The 22,495-nt window shown below is 38.8% G+C and overlaps 1 protein-coding gene across 7 annotated transcripts in view; it reads left to right on the top strand.

Moving 5' to 3' along the window:
* Window positions 1–2,709: 2,709 nt before the first annotated feature.
* The window catches only part of NAP1L1 (nucleosome assembly protein 1 like 1), a 40,828-nt gene continuing 21,042 nt past the window's right edge, over window positions 2,710–22,495 (top strand). For 3 of the 7 annotated variants that reach the window (XM_021922625.2, XM_021922624.2, XM_021922626.2), the window contains exons 1-4: window positions 2,710–3,330; window positions 13,862–13,898; window positions 19,090–19,175; window positions 20,612–20,714. In XM_021922625.2, the coding sequence (XP_021778317.1) occupies window positions 3,264–3,330; window positions 13,862–13,898; window positions 19,090–19,175; window positions 20,612–20,714 (293 nt within the window). In that variant the 5' untranslated portion in view covers window positions 2,710–3,263. Of the gene's footprint in view, window positions 3,703–13,861; window positions 13,899–19,089; window positions 19,176–20,611; window positions 20,715–22,495 lie in introns of all 7 variants that reach the window. The other 4 variants (XM_021922628.2, XM_021922627.2, XM_021922629.2 and 1 more) reach the window with 2 other exon arrangements.

Genomic DNA, 22,495 nt, shown 5'->3' with positions numbered 1-22,495 from the left:
CTGTTTGACTCCAGAGCCACACCTCTAAGCCTCTAGGCTACAATGCTATAAAAATCTACCAAATGAAAATCATGGGAGATAGAGAAAAAAGAAACTTTATTTTAGTATATACGCTGCCAAAGAGAGCATGAGAAAAGGAACCATAACAGAAAATTTGGCATTGCCCCAGATCAGTGACCAGGGTCACCATTTATTGCAATTAAATTAGATGAGTTAACTACATTGTGTGATTTGGGGGTATAAGAGGGGCCAATGTAAAAAGCTCAAAGGTGGCCGGGTGCAGTGGCTCACACCTGTAATCTCAGCACTTTGGGAGGCTGAGGCAGGCGGATCATTTGAGGTCAGGAGCTCGAAACTAGCCTGACCAACATGGTGAAACCCCATTTCTACTAAAAATACAAAAAAAATAGCTGGGCGTGGTTGTGCATGCCTGTAGTCACAGCTAATCAGGAGGCTGAGGCAGGACAATCGCTTGAAACCCGGAGGCAGAGGTTGCAGTGAGCCGAGATTGGTGCCACTGCACTCCAGCCTGGGCAACAGAAAGAGACTCCGTCTAAAAAAAAATAAAAAAGCTCAAAGGTATCTTCAAGTCAGTCACTTTCTATCCCTTTTCTCATTATATTTTCTTTATAGCTTTCACTTATCAATTATTTATTATTGATAAGTGAAATTGTTTTATTACTAATATTTTATTAGTAAAATTATTTTATTGCTAATCATTTGCCTCACCTCACTAGACCATAACTTCAATAAAATCAAGAACCTTGTCTTTCTTACTAAATGCTGTATTTCTACAGTCCAAAGTTGTGCCTGATATAAATATTTGTTGAATGAATGCATAAATGTCTGCCCTTCCCTGGACTTTAATTCAAAAGACTATATAAAAAAGGCATGCATTATTAGAAATTTTTTATTGTTTTAGTTTCTTAGATTGGCTAGGATACACTGAAAAAAGAAGAGGAAGCTGGAGAAAAGGGGGAAAGAGCATATCCACTGGTAATGATAACACCTAAGTTATAGGGGTTGGCAGGGAGTGGTGGTGAAACCTAAAAAATCAAGAGCCTTCATGGGTGAAGTGCCAAAAATTGGTGAGGCTTTCTGGTGTAGGATAAAAACCATCACAAAAGCTAACTTCTCAATTTTGTCTCAGAAATTCTGCTACCATAAAGATTTATGGAAAGAAAGTGAAAGTTATTTAGTTCATTTTAATATGCTAATTACCTTGCATTGTGCAAAGCTTTGATTAAAATGCAACACTCCTGAAATTCTCATTGAAATTAACGTGTCAAATTTATGTTCAAACTGAGCACTGATCTACATTGTTTATGTATAGTGGGTTCTTCCTGAAGATCCATTATTGATGCTATTACGCTCCTTGTTAGCATTACATCAGTGTTGAGAAGGGTGTATAGGAACAGGCTATGAGAACAACAAAGGAATTGTATATGAAAAACTAAAATGAATGAATAAACAGAGGCATCTGCAGTGTAGAGTGGGAAAGGCAATTAATTTCAATGAGGTTCTGGAGCGCCAAGGAAAACATCGTATCCCCTCAAATGGAAGATACAGTTGTTAAATGTGTGGATTACAACAGGGGATTCTAGGCAGTTTGAAGTTTCAAGAAATGTAAGATTTAGAGAACAGGTTCTCAAACTTTGTAGTCTTAGGATTCCTTTACACTCCTTTAAAAGTTGAGGACCCCAAAGAACTTTTATGTGCATTATTGATACTGATACTTATGTCAGAAATTAAAAGTGAGAAATTTTTAGAGTATTTCATTTAAAAACAATAAAGCAATCAAATATTAACAAAAATAATTTTTTATATGAAAAATAGGCCCGGTGAGGTGGCTCACACCTGTAATCTCAGCACTTTGGGAGGCTGAGCTGGGCGGATCACGAGGTCAGGAGATCGAGACCATCCTGCCTAACACGGTGAAACCCTGTTTCTACTAAAAATACGAAAAATTGGCCGGGCGCGGTGGCTCAAGCCTGTAATCCCAGCACTTTGGGAGGCCGAGACGGGTGGATCACGAGGTCAGGAGATCGAGACCATCCTGGCTAACACGGTGAAACCCCGTCTCTACTAAGAAATACAAAAAAACTAGCCGGGCGAGGTGGCGGGCACCTGTAGTCCCAGCTACTCGGGAGACTGAGGCCGGAGAATGGCGTGAACCCGGGAGGCGGAGCTTGCAGTGAGCTGAGATCCGGCCACTGCACTCTAGCCTGGGCTACAGAGTGAGACTCCGTCTCAAAAAAAAAGAAAAAAAAACAAAAAAACGAAAAATTAGCCAGGCATAGTGGCGGGTGCCTGTAGTCCCAGCTACTTGGGAGGCTGAGGCAGGAGAATGGCTTGAACCCAGGAGGCGGAGCTTGCAGCGAGCCGTGATCGTGCTACTGCACTCCAGCCTGGGCGACAGAGCGAGACTCCCTCTCAAAAAAAAAAAGAAAAGAAAAGAAAAAAGAAAAATAACTACTCCCTCTTGCCCCCAAATCGAGTTTTTGCAAATCTCTTTAACGTCTGGTTTAACCGCAGATGAGTGGATTCTCCTATCTGCTTCTATTTTCAGTCTGTTTCCTTATCACATGTCACATAGCCTCCGGAAAACCCCACTGTACACTTGTGAGAGAATGAGAATGCAAAAGACAGTCTTGACATTAATATGGAAATAGTTTTGACCTTCCTCTTGAAAGGGTCTGGGGACCCTCAGACCATATTCTGAGAACAACTTTTTGAGTTAATGTTAGTCAATTCATCATCACTTGAAAATTAGTTACGAGGTTTTACAAGCCTGAGGATTTAATGCGATTTACTTTTTCAGAAAGATGAAACAACAGACATACTGAATGTCCTCATTATAACGCATCCAGAGAATGCACAAATATGCCATTTTCATCCGTCAAAAGAACTGAAGGGACTGTACATCAGGTACAAGTATGTGGCGGGGGGATGGGGAGCTCAGGATGACGAGCACCCCCTAAAGGCACGGAGACCCGCTGGCATAGTTCGAAGCAAAACAGGCAGAAGAGGCCGCCGAAGTGGTCTAGAGGAAAAAACTGTTTTTCTTAGGCGGGGAGGGAAAATAGTTACCGGGGGCCGGCGAGTTGCAGGAATTAGGCCCTGACAGGGAGCGCCCGCCGTCTAGGCTGCGGCGACAGAGGGACGAGGCGACTAGCGCCCGCCCTCAGCATTCCCAGCACAACGCCGAAGGGGGCGGAGCGGGCCGGGCGCCGGGCACGCGGGCCAGGCCTTCCCCACAACTGATGGGGTTGAGATTTCCTTTCCGGCTCAGCGGGGAGAAAAGAGATGGTGGGGTGCTTAACAGAGAAGGTTAGACACCGGCGGGAACCAGAGGAGCCCAAGCGCGGCGCTGGGCCTCGGGGCTGCAGGAGTCCCAGGGTCTGCAGGAGTCCTCGGCTGCGGTATGGAGGTCGCCGGGGAAGAAGGACGGTTCAGTTGCTAGGCAACCCGGCCTGGACCCGCCTCTCGCTCGCGTTGCTGGGAGACTACAAGGCCGGGGGGAGGGCGGCGAGAGGGCCCTACGTGCTGACGCTAATTGTATATGAGCGCGAGCGGCGGGCTCTTGGGTCTTTTTTAGCGCCATCTGCTCGCGGCGCCGCCTCCTGCTCCTCCAGCCGCCGCTGCCGCCCTGAGTCACTGCCTGCGCAGCTCCGGCCGCCTGGCTCCCCATACTAGCCGCCGGTAACGGATGGGGGCCTGGAAGGGAAGGGGGAACGTAGTTTTCGCTGGGCGGCCTGCGCAGATGGGAGGGCCGGAGGGATAGAGGGACTGGGAGCGGGGAGTCGGGGCCGCCGGCCGCCCAGGGCCTCCGGGGTCGTCCTGTGAGGTCGGACAGGACCGCGGAGTCTGGACCCCGGAGCCTGAGAGGGGCCCTAGGGCCGACCAGCGCTTTTATCTGGGACGGCTGAGGCGACGTAGGGGTTGGCGCGGCCTGGCGGCGTGAGGTTCTCTGAGCTCCACCGTCTTCTCCGCGTGGACCGGAGCGAGGCCGCGGTGACGCCCGGGTGCCCTGAGAGTCGACTGCGCCGCGGGGACCGGGAGGCCCCCGGCGTACGGGCCGAGTGCAGAGCCGGCCGCCTTTTCGACACCCCCCTGCTTTTCCCTCAAAAATAATACCAGGAGGGAGGCCGCTGGGAGATGAAAGAACGGCGGAGGCTGCAAATTCCGACGGGAGGGAGGGGCTGTGGAGGGACGAGGCCCCGAGGCGGGGAGGGGGCGGGGGAGACTGCGGCGCTCCCGGGCTCTCCGCCCATTGGGGGCGGCCGCGCGGGGAGGGGAAACCCCCCGGCGGCTTCCCTCCACACGTGGTAATGGGCTTCGTGGCCACCGGCTGGGCCTGGTTGGAGACCCTTGCCCTCGGGCTATCCTTACTTTGAAAGTTGTAGAGACGGTGGAACGTGAAAAGGGAGAGTAAGCTAGTAAGCCCTGTCCCTGGGTTTCAAACTGCTTCTCTTTGGTCTTAATCTTTTTATTGGTACCAGAGATTGTGGATGTTAGCTGATGATGAGGAAGGGCCTCCACTGCTAGTATTTTAAAAAGTTAACGCGTATATAGCGCTTATGTTAACTGTTATTAGCAAAAGGTTGTTGTGTTTCCCAGGTACAGTTAGATGGGTGTCTTGATCAGGATTTTTTATTTGGGGAGTATTGACCCTAATCGATCTAAACCCCTAAACCAAGCTTGTCCAACCCGCGGCCCAGGACGGCTTTAAATGTGGCCCAACACAAATTCATAAGCTTTATTATTATTATTATTTTGAAAAAGCTCATCAACTAGTTAATGTATTTTACGTGTGGCCCAAGACAGTTCTAATGTGGCACAGGGAAGCCAAAAGATCGGACCACCCCTGCAAACGGTTCTTAGATGAAAATAAGAAGTTTGGCCCTTTGTGACTTTAATTGTTCTTGGCTTTCTTATAAATTAGTTCGTTTATTGAAATCACTAGAATAAGATACTTAAACTGTTTCCTTTTTAAGATGGGAGGTAGGATGGAATGAGGTGTTAGTATAAACTTAGCCAAGTTTGTAGCCTGCAACCTTGTCAATGAACCCCACTCCCCTAAAGATCTCGGGGATGGCAGTGTAGGGAGGCTGGGACTGAGGTCCTATCTTGGAAGGCTAGACTTTGAGAGTACAAAAAGGATGAACCAGGCACAGGATGTCCTCAAGGAGCCCCTGTTTTAGACGGTCACTGATCAGTTCTGAAACAACTACATTTTAAAAATATCACTGCTAACATTTTAAGGTATCTCACTGCTGCAATTAAAAATTTACACTGCTTCCCTGGTTTCAGAAGAGCTGTAAAATGAAATTTGGCCTTTTGAAAATAGGTGGATTCAAAACATCTTTGGAAACGGGTATCTGGGTCCTCTTTTTTTGGTCAGCTTAAATTAATACTCACTTTGGAGTTAATGGAATTAACTCACTTAAATTAATATTTACTTTGGAAGCAATACACATGACCTGTGATTGAATAAGGGAAAAACCTTTTACGTATGGGTTACCATTTAAAAATCAAAGGGAAATAAATGACATTTACAGTTATTTTCAAGGCACTCTGGTGTTTCAAGCTTGTTCGAATTGCCCAAGTTTAAATAAATGGCCTAAATCTATAGTTTAGTTCTAAGAATACTATCCTTTGGAGAATATGTGGAACTAAACCCTAGTAGGTGGACTTGGACATCTTCTATCATAAAACCTGACTTTCATAGATTCTCCTTCCAAGTCAACATTATGTTAATTAATAGAAATTTAAAAGTTTTCAGTATACCGATTTGAATATTTTTCTAAATTTTATCTGCTAGAAAGTACCTATTTTCATATTAGGCCCATTGATTTGCAGAATTATAAAGCTAATACCGAATATGGTAAATTACTGCACTTGGCCTTTAATGAGATTTTTGTAAAGAATACCTGTACCATGACGAATGTAATCCAAAGTGCCATCTCTTTTTATTCAGCTTGCTCCTGTTGGCTCCCGGTAACTGAGTTGATTCTAAGTTGCTGAAAATATGTTAAAAACTAAGGGTCTTTTTGTAGAAGGGGCTACAGAAGCAGTATCTGTTGGACTTAAAAGGTCTGAAGATGTCAAAATACAGTATTTTATTTGTTTACTTCTTGGTTGTAAATTTGAAACGAAGGATTAGAATGAAACCTCATCAATATCAAAATATTAATGATCAATGTATTCAGATCTTCAAGTTTAATCAAACCTGTAATTACTTGTGTTCTCAGTTTATTCTTTGGGTAACTATCTGGCACCTGTATGGACATGTATCTCATGAGCAAAAGAGGCAAATTTGTTGCTTAGATGTGAAATGTCAAATTGTGATGAGAGCTGTGAAGGAAGAAAAAGGTAAAGGGGGCATAGGGTAATACAACGTTTGCACGAAGGAACCTGTTATAATTGATGATTTTAAATTCCGTTTCAAACTGATTTCATCTAAATAAGTTTTTGGGCAGTATAGGGGTTAGAAGGAGACTTGTTACTTTACACCTATCCATATGTAAGTTGTTTAGCTCAATGACTGCAGAACATTAGAGTACATTACTGGGCTTGCCATAGAAATTGACTTCTATACCTTTGGTTACCAACTCTGCCTTTTACTTCCTGCATATTTGTATACATTTTTACTTATTCAGAAGTTTTGTACATTTTGATTTTTATTGGGAAACAGGGTTATATGTATTTTTTCCTTGTGGAGACAGGCTTTTGCTGTGTTGCCCTGACTGGTCTTAAATGCCTCAAGTCAAGTGATCTTGTCTTGGCCTCCCAAAGTGCTGAGTTTACAGGTGTGAGCCACCACACCTGTCTAGAGTTACAATTTTGGTCTTGGAATTACTTCCTGAAGAGGGTACAGAAGGGCATAACAGGGGTAAATAATGTGGTAGGCAACACTTACTGATTGATTATTCAGGTATTGTTTTAAATTCTGTGTGTATTATTAGCTCATTTAATGCACTTAGAGATAGGTAGCATCAACATTTTAACAAGGAAATAGGTATGGAGTGGTTAAATAACCCGTCCATGGTTATGTACGTGAGCAATGATAACTTATGATGAGATAATTTTTGTCCTGGTTTTGAAAGAATGTTGACTTACACTGTTCTACTGTAAATCAGCATGAATAAAGAATTTATTTCTTGAAGTTATAGAGGCTGAGAAATCCAAGATCGAGGGGCCCCATGTGGTGAGCACCTTACTTGTGGGGACTCTGAAGGTTCCCAAGGCAGTGCAGGGTATCACATGGGGAGGGGGCTGAGTGTGCTAACTGGGTAGCTCGGATCTCCAGTTCCCCTGGTGGGAAACTGTGTAATTTATAAAGAAATACATTAATCCACTAATGGATTAATTCATTTGTGAGGGTGGAACCCTCATGATCCAATCACTTCTTAAAGACCCCACCTCTCAGTGCTGCCACATAGGGGATTAAATTTCAATATGAGTTTTAGAGGGGACAGATACTCAAACCATAGCAGCATGGAATTCAAAAGCACTCCACCTTGTATCTCGCTGTGCTCTAGGGAAAAGCTGTATAGCAGTTATGGTCATTAAGTCTTCTAACATAGAATTTGTTTACATATACAGTCATGCATGGTTAATAATGGGGATATGTTCTGGAGAAATGCATCATTAGGCCGTTTCATCCTTTTATGAATGTCATAGAATGTATTTACACAAACCTAGATGGTACAGCCTACTACACACCTAGGCTATATGGTATAGCCTGTTTGTTGTTCCTAGGCTACAAACCTGTGTAGCATGTTGCTGTGTTGAATACCATAGGCAGTTTTAACTTTTTAAAAAATAAGTTAGAGTGTACTCTAACCACCAAAAGCATAGTAAATACATAAACCAATAAGTCATTTATTGCCCTTATCAAGTATTATGTACTGTACATAATTGTAAGTGCCATACTTTTATATGAATCAGCTCCATTATAATCTTATGGGACCACCGTTGTATATGCAGTCCTGGGTTGACTAAAATGTTATGTGACTGCAGTTGGGTAATGGTTTCTTAGCCTTATGTCAGCTCTATGTATCTAGTTCAGTCAGTTGCCTCCCCACTTCGGTGGAAGATTTTCTTTGTTTTTGGTTCAGTTTAGGAAGGAAGATTTGCTTTCGGGAGACCAGGCGTGGTGGCTCACACTTGTAATCACAGCACTTTGGGAGGCCAAGGCGGGAGCACAGGATTTCCAGACCAGTCTAGGCAACATAGTGAGACACTCTGTCTTTACAAAAAAAATTTTTAAAAATTAGCTGAGTGTGGTGGTGCATGCATACCTGTAGTCCCAGCTACTCAGGAGGCTGAGGTGAGAGAGTGAGAGGATCACTTGAGCCTGTGAGGTCAAGGCTGCAGTGAGCTGTATCACGCCTAGGCAACAGAGCAAGGCCTTGTCTCCAAAAAAAAAAAAAAAGAAAAAAAGAAAAAATGCCTTCAAGCATGTTTTTAGGGTCAGTTATGTCTTTTGAGATCTTATATACACCATATATGTATGAACCTTTTATTATAAAGTGACCTTTTTATCTCTTAATGTTTTTCCTTGAAGTCTATTTTTTTCCTGACAATACATACTACCTTGGTTAGTGTTTTATTCTGAAACTGTCTTTTACTTTTTTTTTTTAAGGAGATATGTTGAAGTGCAGCGGCATGATCATAGCTCACTGTAACCTCAAACTCCTGGGTTCAAGTGATCTTCCTGCCTCAGTCTTCCAAGTAGCTAGGACTACAACAGGCATTTTATTTTTTTGTAGAGATGATCTATATTGCCCAGGCTGGCCTTGAACTCCTGGCCTCAAGCGATCCTCCTGACCCAGCCTTCCAAAGTGCTGAGACTATAAATGTGAGCTACTGCACACGGCCTCACCTTCGTTCTTAAAAGATGTTTTGGTTGGGGATAGTATTCTAAGAGCCTTAGTTATTTTCAACATATAGAGGATTCTGTTGTCTTTTGGTGTCTTATTGAAGAGAAGACAGCTGTCAGTCTTTTTGTGGCTTTGAAGTTAATCTACCTTTTCTGTGTGTGCTTTTGAGATGAATTTGTTTTTGCTATCTTGCCTTTTTACTGATATATCCTGAGCTGGATAAATAAACCATATATATATATATATATATAAAATAAAGAACCCATATATATATGGGTTCTTTATTTTATGGTTTTGATTTGTAGGGCTACCTGAATCTGTGGATTAGTGTCTTTCATCACTTAAGGAAATGGAAAATTCTTGCATATTAACGTCTTCAAATATTCCATCCTCCTGCTCTTGGAACTTGTATGAAGTCTTTATTAGGCTTTTTTGGATCCTAAAATGTCTTTTCTTTTCAGTATTTTCAGTCCTTCAGATTCTGTGGCTCTACCATATTTTGAAAGTTTTCTTCTAAGCTTCATTTCAGGTCACTTAATTCTTCAGCTGTTTATCTTACTCTTAAGCCAGCCCATTTAGTTTGATTCCAGTTATTTTTATTTCTGGAAGTTCTAGTTTTACAAATTTGTTATATCACCTTTAATAGATGACTTCCTTGCAGACAGTGTATTTTCAAACTTAGATCAAAGACAGCTAGGCTTACTATGCTTATAGGTATATATTTGTTTGTAGTCTGTATGACAGTATTTAAGTCTTTGTGTAGGATTGATTTCTGTTTTATTTTGTTTCTCCTGTTGGCTGTGAAAGTTACTTGTATGAATTTTTTAAGGTCTAGAAGGAAGCTTTCATTTATATTTGGATGTGCAGGTGTCTAAATATACCAGGGACAGGTCATTTTAAGTACATAGGTTGGGGTTTGGAGGGCAATACAGATGAGGTAAATTGGTGCTGTTTGTCCATTAGAATGAATTTATTCTTGAGGATATAGCATTTTGGGGTTCCTGCTTAATTTGGGAGAGTTGCCATAAAGATACCCATCTTGGACAGGCCCAGAATTTTAACTTTGGTTAAAACCAAAGTTCACATTGCTGATAATTGGCAGTTGACCTTAGTGTGCAAGTGCCTTCCTTCTGCTTCCTGTTTTGCCTTCAGTTTTGGACTGGTAATTCCTTACTATCTTGTTAGTATTTCGGTGCTTTTAAGATTTTTAACAAAATGTTTTTGTTTAAAAAGTCTCCACTTTTAATTATTTTTCTTTTTCTTTTTTTTTATTTGAGACAGGGTCTCGCTCTCACCCAGGCTGGAGTGCAGTGTTGTGATCTTGGCTCACTGAAGCCTCCTCCTCCTGGGTTCAAGCAATTCTGCCTCAGCCTCCCAAGTAGCTGGGACTACAGGTGTGCGCAATCATGCCTGGCTAATTTTTTGTGTTTTAGTAGAGACTGGGTTTCACTATGTTGCCCAGGCTGGTCTTGAACTCCTAAGCTCAGGCAATTTGCCTGCCTTGGCCTTTCAAAGTGCTAGGATTACAGGTATGAGCCACTGCGTCCAGCCGTATTTTTCATTGGTAGAATTGATCTGCATAATCTAGTTTGTTGCTTTCAGGAATGAAAGTTTTTCACAGAGATCTTGGAATGCAATTTAATGTCTAACAACTAAGATTCTCACTGATTTTATTTAATGTCAACTACAGAAAAAAATTAACACAGGTATTAACCTAAACTTGTGTTTGTCAGTGTGGTCTACCTGAGAACCACCTCTCAGAAGCTGAGTTTTTTGTTTAGACTGCAGATTTTTGGGTCCTACTCCCTCAGATATTTTTCTACTTTATATAGGTGATGAAATAGAGCCAGAAGTTGTTTGCCTTAGTTTGTGGATTGCTACAAAGTTGATGTCAGCCCAAATGATCTGATTACAACTGACTAGAAAATTAGGTCTATCTTACAACCAAGAAATACAATGTAGCCAGAATGGGCAGGTTAGAGCAGCCTTCTCTGGAGGAGTAAATGCCTCCTGTTAATATTCTTTAAATGTTCTGTCTTGGATCCTCTTTACTAAAGATAAAGTTTCATTTTAAGAATTTAAACTATAAATATAATGCTGCAAATGGACATTGAGGTTAACAGTGTAGCCATTCTTCTGTGAGCACATTAAAATGTTATAAAAATTAAATTTGGAAGTTTTGGGTTTTGTTTCTATTTTTGACAATTGCTGGGTTTACTAGACACTATATATTAAACCCAGAAAATTTCAGAATACATTTGTGTATTGGAAATTATTATATAAATCTGTGTATTGGAAAACCAAATGCAGTCATGCACCACATAAATACTTAGCCATTACATTAAAGTTGCCTACTGTGTTCAGTACAGTCACATGCTGTATAGATTTGTAGCCTGGGAGCAATAGTCTGTATCATAGCCTAGGTGTGTAGTAGGCTATACCATCTCGGTTTGTGTAAGTATACTCTGATGTTTGAACAACAATAAAATCACTTAAAGACACATTTCTCAGAACATATAATCCACACATGACCATAATAGTGAATGGGAAATTAGTTCTCATTACCCCCAGTCCCTTCTTTCTCGTTAGGTTACTCTGGTTGGGTTTTTGGTGTATGTTTTTAAAAAGGTTTTATTTATATTAAAGCATGTGCATATATGAGTGGAGATTTTATATATATATATATATATATTTTTTTTTTTTTCCCCCCCGTATCCAAATGGGATTTTGGCATACATTCTCTACCTTGCTTTGGTGTTCCTTCATATCAACTCAGATACGTTTCATTTGTGACTGCAAAGCATTCCATTTATGCACATTCCATTATAGTACTAAGTTTATAATAAGCTTTGTGTGCTACCCCAAAGAAGACAACACTGTGATTGGCAAGATCAGATTTAATTCTTGTAATCATGAATCTTGTCAGTTGGGAGAGACAGACCATAGGTCACCCTAATTTATAATTACAAACTGAGACATCTTATGGTGGAAAGAAAGCTTTACAGGAGTGTGTGTACAACCAAGAAATCTTACTTAACCAGAATCTGCAGGTTGGAGAAAGCATCTCTGGGGAGTGAAACTTTGAACTGAGAGCGAAAGGATGTGCAAGACTTGTTCCCAGCTGTGGAAGAACCTTCTAGGTGAACATGGAAAGCAAAGGCATTAGATTCTTTGTAATTTTTTCATGGTAGATCTCATAAGTGAATAAATCTGGAGATGGACATATTTTGTTTTTTTAATTTTTATTTTTTAAGAGACAGCGTCTCATTGTGTTGCCAAGGTTGACTTGAACTCCTGTCCTCAAGCGGTCCTTCTACCTTGGTCTCCCAAAGTGCTGGGATTGCAGGTGTGAGCCACGGTGCTTGGCTGAGATGGACATGTTCAAGACTTTTGATATTCCTATTGTCAGATTGCTCTCCAGAAAGAACAATAGCCAGAAATAAGGATGCATGTGCACCACAAGTTTCTTGGTATTAAAAGGAAATTATTGATGATGTGATAGACAAACTGGAATCCTACTTGCATTTCTTTGATGTCAGAGATTCAATGTTTTTCTTATTTTTGATTAGTATTCATAATTGCTAAACACTTTGTAAATGCTGAATCATTACCCAGCATCACTAGAAAAATTCATCAGTACTATTAGGAATTATTTACAACAAATACAAAATATTTACAAAGTTAAATACATTAGGAAGAAAAATTTTCTTTATAATTACTCTAAAGGGTAAGTACTAGGTCAGTAATACTGTTTCCCCCAAATATTAGCACTTAACTGCTAAAATCAGGATCTTTTCCATTTGCAACTCTTTGTTCATAGGCATAATACGTTGCTGTGAAAGTAAACACATGCAGGATTTTGTGGATTAAATATGTACTAAGATTTTTTTTTTTACCAGATAGCTTGATTCTACTTATTTATTATCACTTTTTTAGAGATAGGGTCTTGCTGTGTTTCCCAGGCAGGCCTTGAACTCCTGTGCTCAAATGATCTTGCCTCTTGGGCTGCTGGGACTACAGGCTCGTGCCACTGTGCCTGGCTAAGAAGATAAACTTGATTTTAATGTGGATTCTATCAAAACTTGGTTTAGTTTTTTTTGTAATTTGTAGATTACCTGTGGCATTCTACCATTGTTTGCTGCCTGAATATAGCACATCTACTTTTAAGATTTTTCTAAAAGCAGTATTCTCCAGGTTCATACTAATCTTTTAGTGAGAAGGAACTTAGGATGCCCTCTGGTCAGTCTTAACAGTAAACTTACTCAGGTCTGGTAACCACAAGTCTTGACAATGTCCCCAGCATATCTAGGGGAAGCTGGAGGTTGGTGGTTATCAGTTATCTAACATGAGGTACATGTACATTTGAAGAGATAGGGAAGGCTTACCTGACATTAAGATTGGGACCCACAGCTTTTGAAATAGTCTAAATGGCTATTTGATCCAAGGATTAAATCTTCTTTAAAAAGAGATCTAGGGGGCATAGTGAGTACAGTAGCCGACAGGTTTTGGTTTTCTTAAACATGAATTACATAAAAATGAATATTGCTAAATACAAAATGGATTTGTTTAAGATGCTAAGTAGTCTAAAAATTTAAGCAGAAATTGACCTTTCTTGGTTGTTGAAAGAATTTGAATGAAGATCCTTTGTACTGTTCCTTTCCTATGAGTCTAGCAAATGTTAGTTTTTTTTTTTTAACCAATGGTGTTATTATCATAGTCTATATACAACAGATTCTAAAAGCTTAGTGGTAACTTTTCTTGTTTTAAATAATATCCTTTGAAAAATTACTTTTGGTACTAGTAAGGAAGAATTTGCATGTTCCGTGAGTTTTTCTTCTTAACACTGATGGTATTTTAAAGGAAATAGACATTTCTTGGGATAGTTTTCAGCATGGTATTGATTTAAAGGGTTTTGGTTTTTTTTTTTAAATAAATCATACACTTTTTTTTAACATTGATGTTTCTCTCCATAGATATTTGGAGTTCTTACAACATGGCAGACATTGACAAGTAAGTGGCAGAAAGTTGGTTCTTTTTCCGAGATTTGGCATCACTTTGTACTCTATTATTAACAGCAAGTAGCATGAATTATATATTATGAAAATGTAGTTACTAATGCTTACTACCTACTTTTACAAAAGGGTAGTGCAGTGTATTCAAGATAAAATATAGAATATATGATCATTAGTATATTTATGATCATATATTCAAAACCATCATATATACTGAACCATTTGTCACTGTTTTTAAGAAAGTGCAGAGCATGATAATGGATTATAAATACTTGCAGAATTCATTTTTATTGTATATATTTCCCAAAGATTTTACTGCTTGCATTGTAATGTACCAAACACCCAAAATATGTATAAAATGTATTTATATGTAGAGCTTAAGGAATATTAAGACAAGTTAAAAATAGAACATTACTATCAGAAGCCTTGTGTGCCCCTTCTCATTTGCACCATTCCCTTGCAGACATATAAGTGCTATCCAGGCTTTTGCTAATTCCTTTCTTTGCTTTCCTTCAGAGCTTTACCACCTATAAATTCTCAACCAGTGTTTAATTTTGAAAATCTGAATAGTGATCACCAAATTAGCTGTGTAAAGCAACATTGCCACTTTGCCACTTAATTGAAGGCTCTAAGATAGGATAACAAGGAAAAAAGACTATCTGGGTCATAGTCTGGCCTCAAGTTTTCTGAGGCTTTATAAAGACTTATGGAGAAGTATTGGGCAAGGTCATGTGTCCTGGGAAGCATAGGTTTAATCAGTTTGGCATGTGGCAGAATTCTAATGTGGATGGATGTTTTACAGAAACAGGGTCAGGAAGAATGGGATGAGGTGCACAGGATTTGTTGTGTGTAATTTTACAGTAGCCCGTGTTAAAATAGAGCACTTGGGAGTGAGGGGTTGCTAAATGATTTTCCATAGCTGTTGTAGGCATCAGCAAATGATAGTGGGAGGGCTGGAAACTTCAGTACAAGGTCAACACATAGAAGTACAAATAAGAATTTGGGCCATTCTTATGCATTCTGTCTTCAGCATTAAACAAATCAGAAGAGTGGAAACAGCATTTTTAGTGATAGTAGTTCTCAAAATGATCGTCTCCTGTGTCACACTTCTAATTTGGATTGCTTAACCTTGGTGACATAGCTGTCATTTTATCTACTGAGTTTTCACCTTGTTTCTCCTCTTGGGTTTGTTGTTTGCCAAATCTCCCATTGCTTTCTTAGTGTGTTAGTACCTTCTTGGAATAGTACAAGGGAGGTAAATTATTTTAAGACATGTCATGACACAAAATGACTATTCTACCTTTATGCCGGATAGTTTGGGTGTAGGATAGTAAGATGGGAATCATTTTTCTTCAGAATTTTGAAGGCATTGCTCCATTGTCAACTTGCTTCCAGTGTTGCTGTGTTGAAGTTCAGAGTCATTGTAATTAACTATTTGTGTATGATAATTAAGAAATAGATACAGTTACAGTTTATATACATTTCTTTCTGGAAGCTACTATGGCTTCAGAGTTCTGAAATTTTCACATTATTTTTTTTTTCTTTTAACATTACATGTTCAGTGGTGGACCCTTGCAGTGCAGCAATTCAGGGGCTTTTAGTTTCAGGGATATTCTTGATTTAACTTTGTGATTGCTTCATTTATTTTTTCTCTTTCTGGAGCTACTATTAGGTGTTGTGTGTTGGATTGGTCTTCTCATGATCTTTTGTCCTATTTTCCATCTTTGTCTCTTTGCTCTTCTTTCTGGGCAGAACTGAAGACTTTCAGCTCGTGTTGAATTTTAAGATTTCTGTTGTTTTAGTTTCCAAGACCTGCTTTATTCTTCCTGGTTTTTTTTGTTGTTGTTGTTTTGTTTTTTAAAATAGCATCCTGTCCTTGTTTCACTGATGATAATCTTGTTTGTCTGGATATTTCTTCCATCTTTATAGTCCATTTGCTCTTACATTTTCTTTCCCTCATTTGGTCTCAATCTAAGACGCTTTCCTAAAATATAAATCAATACTTGGTTGGCTGCTCATTAAGATTGGGTTGGGTGGGGTGCAGGGACAATTCAGAGATGATTAAAAAAGAAAATTGATTGGAAAATTTGAGTGTTGAAGGGGGAGGCTCGTTAATTTGGGATTTCAGTGTAGGGTCACCAGAGTGGGCATTTGTTAGAAACCCCAGTGTTAGAATGGTTTTTTTTTTTTTTTTTTTTTCCTCTGGGCTAGTCAGATTAATCATTGAACAGTGTCTGGGTAAAGATCTGGCCTCTGGTGTTTCTCTAAATGTAGAGGAGGCTCTACATTTAGCATTCTAATGTGTACATAGTCCTATATCTTTGATACTGTTAACTGTGTCTGTTGTCTTCCAGTCCAAGTTCTGAATTTTACCCTTTCCGAGAGGAAACTGAATATGTCTGCTAGTGTAGAAGAGAAGATGTAATGATTTAACTGCTTATCAGTTTTTACTTTCTTGTTTTAGTCACCTTCTCTCCTGCCCCACCCCTTGCCCTAGTTCTAGAAATGTACCTGGTACCACCAGTTCTTATCCTTTTGAAGACTGTGATTGGGCTGCTTCTCAGCTTTCCCCACTGCTAATCTTAGATTTCAGTTCTCTCAATGAAATTATCACCTGTCTGGTTTCCAGCTTCCAAAATGTTGCTGCCCTTGTTTCTTTGATTTCAGTGTTAGTCTGCTAACAAAACAAAACAAAAAAACCCTTTATCATAATTTTAGTGTAGATTTTAGGGATTAAGATCAGATGAGTTTGTGGTATCTGCCATCTTAACTTTGAAATTCTCATTTTAAACTTTAAAAAGAGCAAATTGGTTGTGACAGCTTGATTTCCCTCTTCCTTATTATTTAATTTTGGATGCTTGTTAGTCCTGGGAGGGTGGAAGTCAGAAGGGATTCTTGTTCTTGAAAACCAGAGTCAGTAAACCTTCCTCTGTAAAATACTTGGTGGTAAACATTTTCAGCATTTTGGGCCACATGATTCTCTTAACTGCAGTTGGCCCTCTGTGTCTGTGGTTTCAGTTTGCATCTATGAATTCAACCAACTGCAGATAGAAAATATTAGGGTAAAAAACAATAAAATATAATAGCACAATAATAAATGCAAATAAACAGTAGAACATAACTATTGTTTGTTTTGTTTTTAATAGAGAATTCTCACTGTGTTGTTCAGGCTGGTCTTGAACTCCTGGCCTTCAGTGATCCTCTTGCTTTGGCTCCCAGAATGTTGGGATTGTAGGCATGAGCCACTTTGTCTGGCCCAGCATAATACAACTATTTACATAATGTTTACATTGTATGTAGTATTATTACAAGTAATCTAGAGGTGATTTAAAGTATGCAGGAGGATGTGCATAGGTTAGTTGCAGTTACTGTGCCATTTTATATAAGGGACTTGAACATCCCAGGATTTTGGTAGGGAAGTTTCCTGGAACCAGTCTACCATAGAATCTGAGGGATGACTGTACTCAACTCTGCTGATGTAGTGTGAAAGCAGATAATACATACATGTAGTACATCTGTGTTCCAATAAAATTTTATCTACAATAGTAGGGTGGGCTGGGTTTGGCCACATGGACATAGTTTGTGGACAGCTGTTTTAAAGCCTTTGCATATAGATGTTCAATAAATGATTAAAGACACTAGAGGAGGAGTTGCTCCAATTATCTGTAACCAGTGGCCCTTAAGTGTGTATACTTATGAAACACTTAAAGTTTATACTAAATCAAAGTTCTTCCAGAAATAGACTGGGCGTGGTAGCTCATGCCTGTAATCCCAGGATTTTGGAAGGTCGACGTGGGAGGATCACCTGAGGCCAGCCCAGCCAACGTGGTGTAACCGTGTCTCTACTAAAAATACAAAAATTAGCCATGTGCAGTGGCGTACTCCTGTAGTCCCAGCTATTCAGGAAGTTGAGGCGCAAGAATTGCTTGAGCTTGGGGGACAGAGGTTGCGGTGAGCCGAGATTGTGCCACTGCGCTCCATCCAGCCTGGGTGGAGCGAGACTCTGTCTCAAAAAAGAAAAAAAAAAGCTTTCAGAAATAATATGTATCATTTCTGAAGACTGAATTCTTTCCCTCAGTTGACAGGAACTTAAATTATGCTGGCAGAGTACAGTTGATTTTTTTCTGTAGTTGTATGAAAATTAAGTCATCATTTGTCCCTATGGAAAATTAATTTTTCAAATGCTGTTTAAACACAAAAGCAACTGTGTTTCTAATCCAAATGTTAAAAAAAAAAATTCACACAGGAATTGTACGATGACCTTTTATATTGACTTTGGAATCCTTATTTTCCTTTCTAATGCTAGATGTAATCTCATTTTCAAAAATTTGATTTTTGGTGATTTTTTTTTTTTTTAAGATGAAATGAGAAGGATGCTATCTAACTGCTTTTTAACTTTCTCTTTGAATGGTGCTGTCATCTTGGCTTTGTTCTAAACAAGAGCTAGACTCTGAAGTCTTCACTTTATTCTTTCTTAACCTCCACTATGAAGTAAAGAAAAGGAAAGTCCAAAGATAGTATAGGCTGGTATAGTTGCTCCACAGCCATAAGGGATCCAGGATTCTTCTGTTTTTCCTTACTCCTTTTTCTTTAGCTGGTGGCTTTCATTCCCTAGGATGCCTCCTAGTCCACTGTGGCTGCTGGAGCTCGAGCCACCACATTAATATTCTAAGTGGGAGGGGGAGAAGGGATTAAGATAAAGGCTTCCCAGCTGTCTGCTTTCCTGTTAAGGATACTTCCTCAAAGAAATACAGCACTTCTGTTTTTCTATCTTGCTGCCAAAATAGTCTAGCTGAAGGTAGGCTAGGAAATGTAGACTTTTAGGTTGGTGTGTTGCCATCTCATATAAAATGAGGATGTTGTTACTAAAAAGAAAAAGTAAAATCAGTAGATACTGCGTTGAATGCACATACTTGTTGACATCACATTCCCCAAAAACATACAAAACCAATTTCATAAAGCTTGAAAAGTATAAACTTCACATTTGACCAGATGCTTTTAATGAAAGTTTAAACACTTCCAGTTTGTACTTGTTTACATCTGAAGTTAGAAAATGGAATTACCTTTTGAATTTCCTATTTCATGTCTTTGAAAGAGATACTAATTTTGAAAATGAATTTTAAGTTTTTCTGTAATTTTTTTTGGTAATTGGTACATTTGAACCTTGGTGTGATACTATGATATTATAGCAAAGAACAGTCTGAACTTGATCAAGATTTGGATGATGTTGAAGAAGTAGAAGAAGAGGAAACTGGTGAAGAAACAAAAATCAAAGGTATTACTTTAAATTACTTCAGGAGCCAATGATTGCTGGCACATGTCTACTAGAGGGTAGTTATAAGTACCAGTCTGTTTTTTTGGACCCTTCTCATTGTCCCATTTTATCTACTGGTCCATACCTCTAGAAACTTTGTGTGTGTGTGTGTGTGTGTGTGTGTGTGTGTGTATTTGTTCGAGAGAGAGAAAGGAGAGGTTAGGTATAGATACAGTGACTCAAAAGTCATTGTTTGCATCCTGCACTGTTGGAGCGACTTGGTGTACCTGTGTCAAACAGCTGCCCATGAGTTCTGTCTGAACTTAAAAATGTTACAGGTTGTGATGTGGTGCTTATAACAGTATGTTTAGTGTTTAATTTTGTAGAGAACATGTAGTGTGTGTCTTCTTAAAAATCCACTCCTTCAAGCAGAAAAGCCATTTATTAAATGTAGGTAATATTCACAATTTATTTTAGCAGATACTTTTTAAAAGGAGTGGTGGTGGGGGCTTGTACTGCTTAGGGTATGTCCTGTAGATCTGGGCCAAGAATATTAAGGTACCTGATGACTCAGCTTTTCATTTTTAAGCCAGATGGAAGTTAATTGTGAAAAGACTTCAGAACTTGTATTAATAGCTTCAGCTTTCATTTTGTAACATTTTCTTAACAGATACAGAACTGTATCCTCATTGACCAATATTGATATTTAAAAATCTATATTGGTTATCCTGGGTGTACATCATCCAATAATTGAATTATTATCAGAAGTAAATTGACCTCCAAAAACGTAATTGGGAAAATTAAGTTTATGGCATTTTGTGTAATAACTGTATTGATGATGAAGAGAAGATTAGTAGCGTAATTTGTTTTGTAAAAATCTAGTGTATATTTGGATTATGTTTTTAAAAAGCCATTTATAACCACATTTTGTTTGGCTTCAGTTGCAACTGTTGACTGTCTCAACTATTAACTTTATTCATACACATAGAAATACATTACACAAGCATCAAACATAAACATTCAGATCACTCACTTCACCTTTCTCCTGGGCTTAAAACTGTCAATATATTTGCAGTTTTTCTGATATGTGTTGTCTGCATTCAAAGGACTGTCAAGAGTCATAGATAGGCATCTGAATGAAGCTTTAAGCTTCCTAAAATGCAAGGTGGGTGAAACACAAGATACCAGGAAGAGGAAGGATATTGTTCATAGTAGTTGTGGCAATGACCTTGAGAAATGCCTTGACTAGGGATAGATTAGGAATCTGAATTATTCCTGAACATTGGGTTTTCCTAGAGTGTATTCTCTTTAGCTTGCCCTGCCCGTCTCTACTCATTAGATACACCAGCAATTTATGGGCCAGTTAGGAAAGCTTCATGAGATTGGATTGTCCTATTAAAAAAGCATAATACATTTTCATAAAATCCTTCTTTCGATGCCCTTTTTTTTTTTTAAAGCACGTCAGCTAACTGTTCAGATGATGCAAAATCCTCAGATTCTTGCAGCCCTTCAAGAAAGACTTGATGGTCTGGTAGAAACACCAACAGGATACATTGAAAGGTACAAGTTCTCCTTTTCCATGGTCCTTATTTATCTTTCTATAATCAATCAACGTTGCAGGCGTATCTGTTTTTAAGACCATCTAGGATTTAGGTATGCAGTAGTGGAAACCTGTTGTCTGTTAGTATCCAGTATAGGATTATTGGAAGTTTAAAATTGTGCTTAGTACCACCTGTTTACATTGGTCTTTTAAAGTTTATTGTGGTTCAAGTTTATAGGAAGTATACTGATCTTAAGCATTTCAGAGATTTGTTTAGAGGTATGTTAGAAATGCACAGAATTAGAAGAAATACAGATTTCTTATTTCACTGGTGACATAAATCATTACTAATAGCATGAATATCTTATGCAGCTTACACGTTAAAAAAACTTTTTTGTGATTTTAAGATCCATTCAGGTTACTCTCTATATGTTAATTATAGTTAGTAGCTTCTGAATGTTGCCTAGTTCTGTGTGGTGTGTGTTCGCTGTGTTTTATTATCTGCTTTTCCTACAATGGACTCCTTTATCAACACAAATTCAATTACGTAGCCTGTAAAGGAACTGTGTGAGAATTTCTTTGAGATATGTACTCAGCAGTGGGAGTGCCACTTACATAGAGTATGCAAGCCTTTAAGCATTATGCTTCTAGCATGATTTCCAGAAATACTGTACCCAGTGCAAGAAGATGGATTCATCTTCATGTCTGCCAACAATTGGCACCATCCAGCTTTGTAGTGTTTTTGTTTATATTTTTAAATCAGTCTAAGAGGTACAGACTCATTTTGTCTTATTTGTGTTTTATGATTTCAAATGAGTTTTTAGCTTTTCTTCATAATGCTTGAACCTTTTTGGTTGCCCATTGGTACCCTTTTTCCATTTTCCTGTTGGGATTGCAATTTTTTTTTTTTTTTTACTGCTTTGCAAAAGTCTTTGTATTCCAGATATTATTCCCTTATCAGTTTTTAGACATTCTAAATAATGTGTCATTTCTACGAATTTAGCCATGGAGTCCTCTGGTAAACAGTTAAGTTTTATTTTAGTAAAATATTTTGCCCTAGGGCTTGTGCTTTTGAAACTGTTTAAGAAGTCCCTCCTGGATTCTGCTACGTTTCCTATTGAATAGTTTTACCTTTTACATTTAGGTCTTAAATCCCTCTAGAGTCTACGTTTCTATTTGGTGTATATAAACTTCCAGTTCCTTTTTTTTCTGCCTCATTTTTTAATGAGCAAGGTTTATTTATTTGTTTATTTTGGGTCTTCCTCCAGTGACATGAGCTAGTTTTTTTTTCACTATTCACTAATCAATCCATTCTTCCCCCATTTAGGTGTACCACCTACCGTCATTGCACACCTGTGTTTGTCTTTGAGCAGCACTCTTCTGTTTTATTGGTCTTTGTCTCTTGTCATTGTAACACTTAATTACTATGACTTTATAGTTGTCTTAATATTTGGCAGGGCAGGTTGCATCCTTTCACACTTTCCCCCAAACACAATCATCCACATTTTTGACAGTTATGTTTATCAGGGTTGTCAACAAGCAAAAAAAATATTAAAACTCTGATAGGAATTGTATTGCATTTATAGATTTACAGAATTATATCTTTTAATATTGTCTCATCCACATACTTCTAATTATTCAGGTCACATTCTGTGTCTTTAGTTTCAAAGTTATCTTCATAGAGTCTGTTGGTTAAGCTAATTTCTGTGTATTTTGTGTGGCTGTTGTGAATAGCATTTTTTTAATTGTATTTTCTGTTTGGCTGTTCTTGATTTACAGAGGATTGCTGTTGTTTTTTTTT

Source organism: Papio anubis, chromosome 9 (assembly GCF_008728515.1).
Source record: "Papio anubis isolate 15944 chromosome 9, Panubis1.0, whole genome shotgun sequence".
Lineage (NCBI taxonomy): Eukaryota > Metazoa > Chordata > Mammalia > Primates > Cercopithecidae > Papio > Papio anubis.
This window is presented reverse-complemented; position numbering and strand designations above follow the sequence as displayed.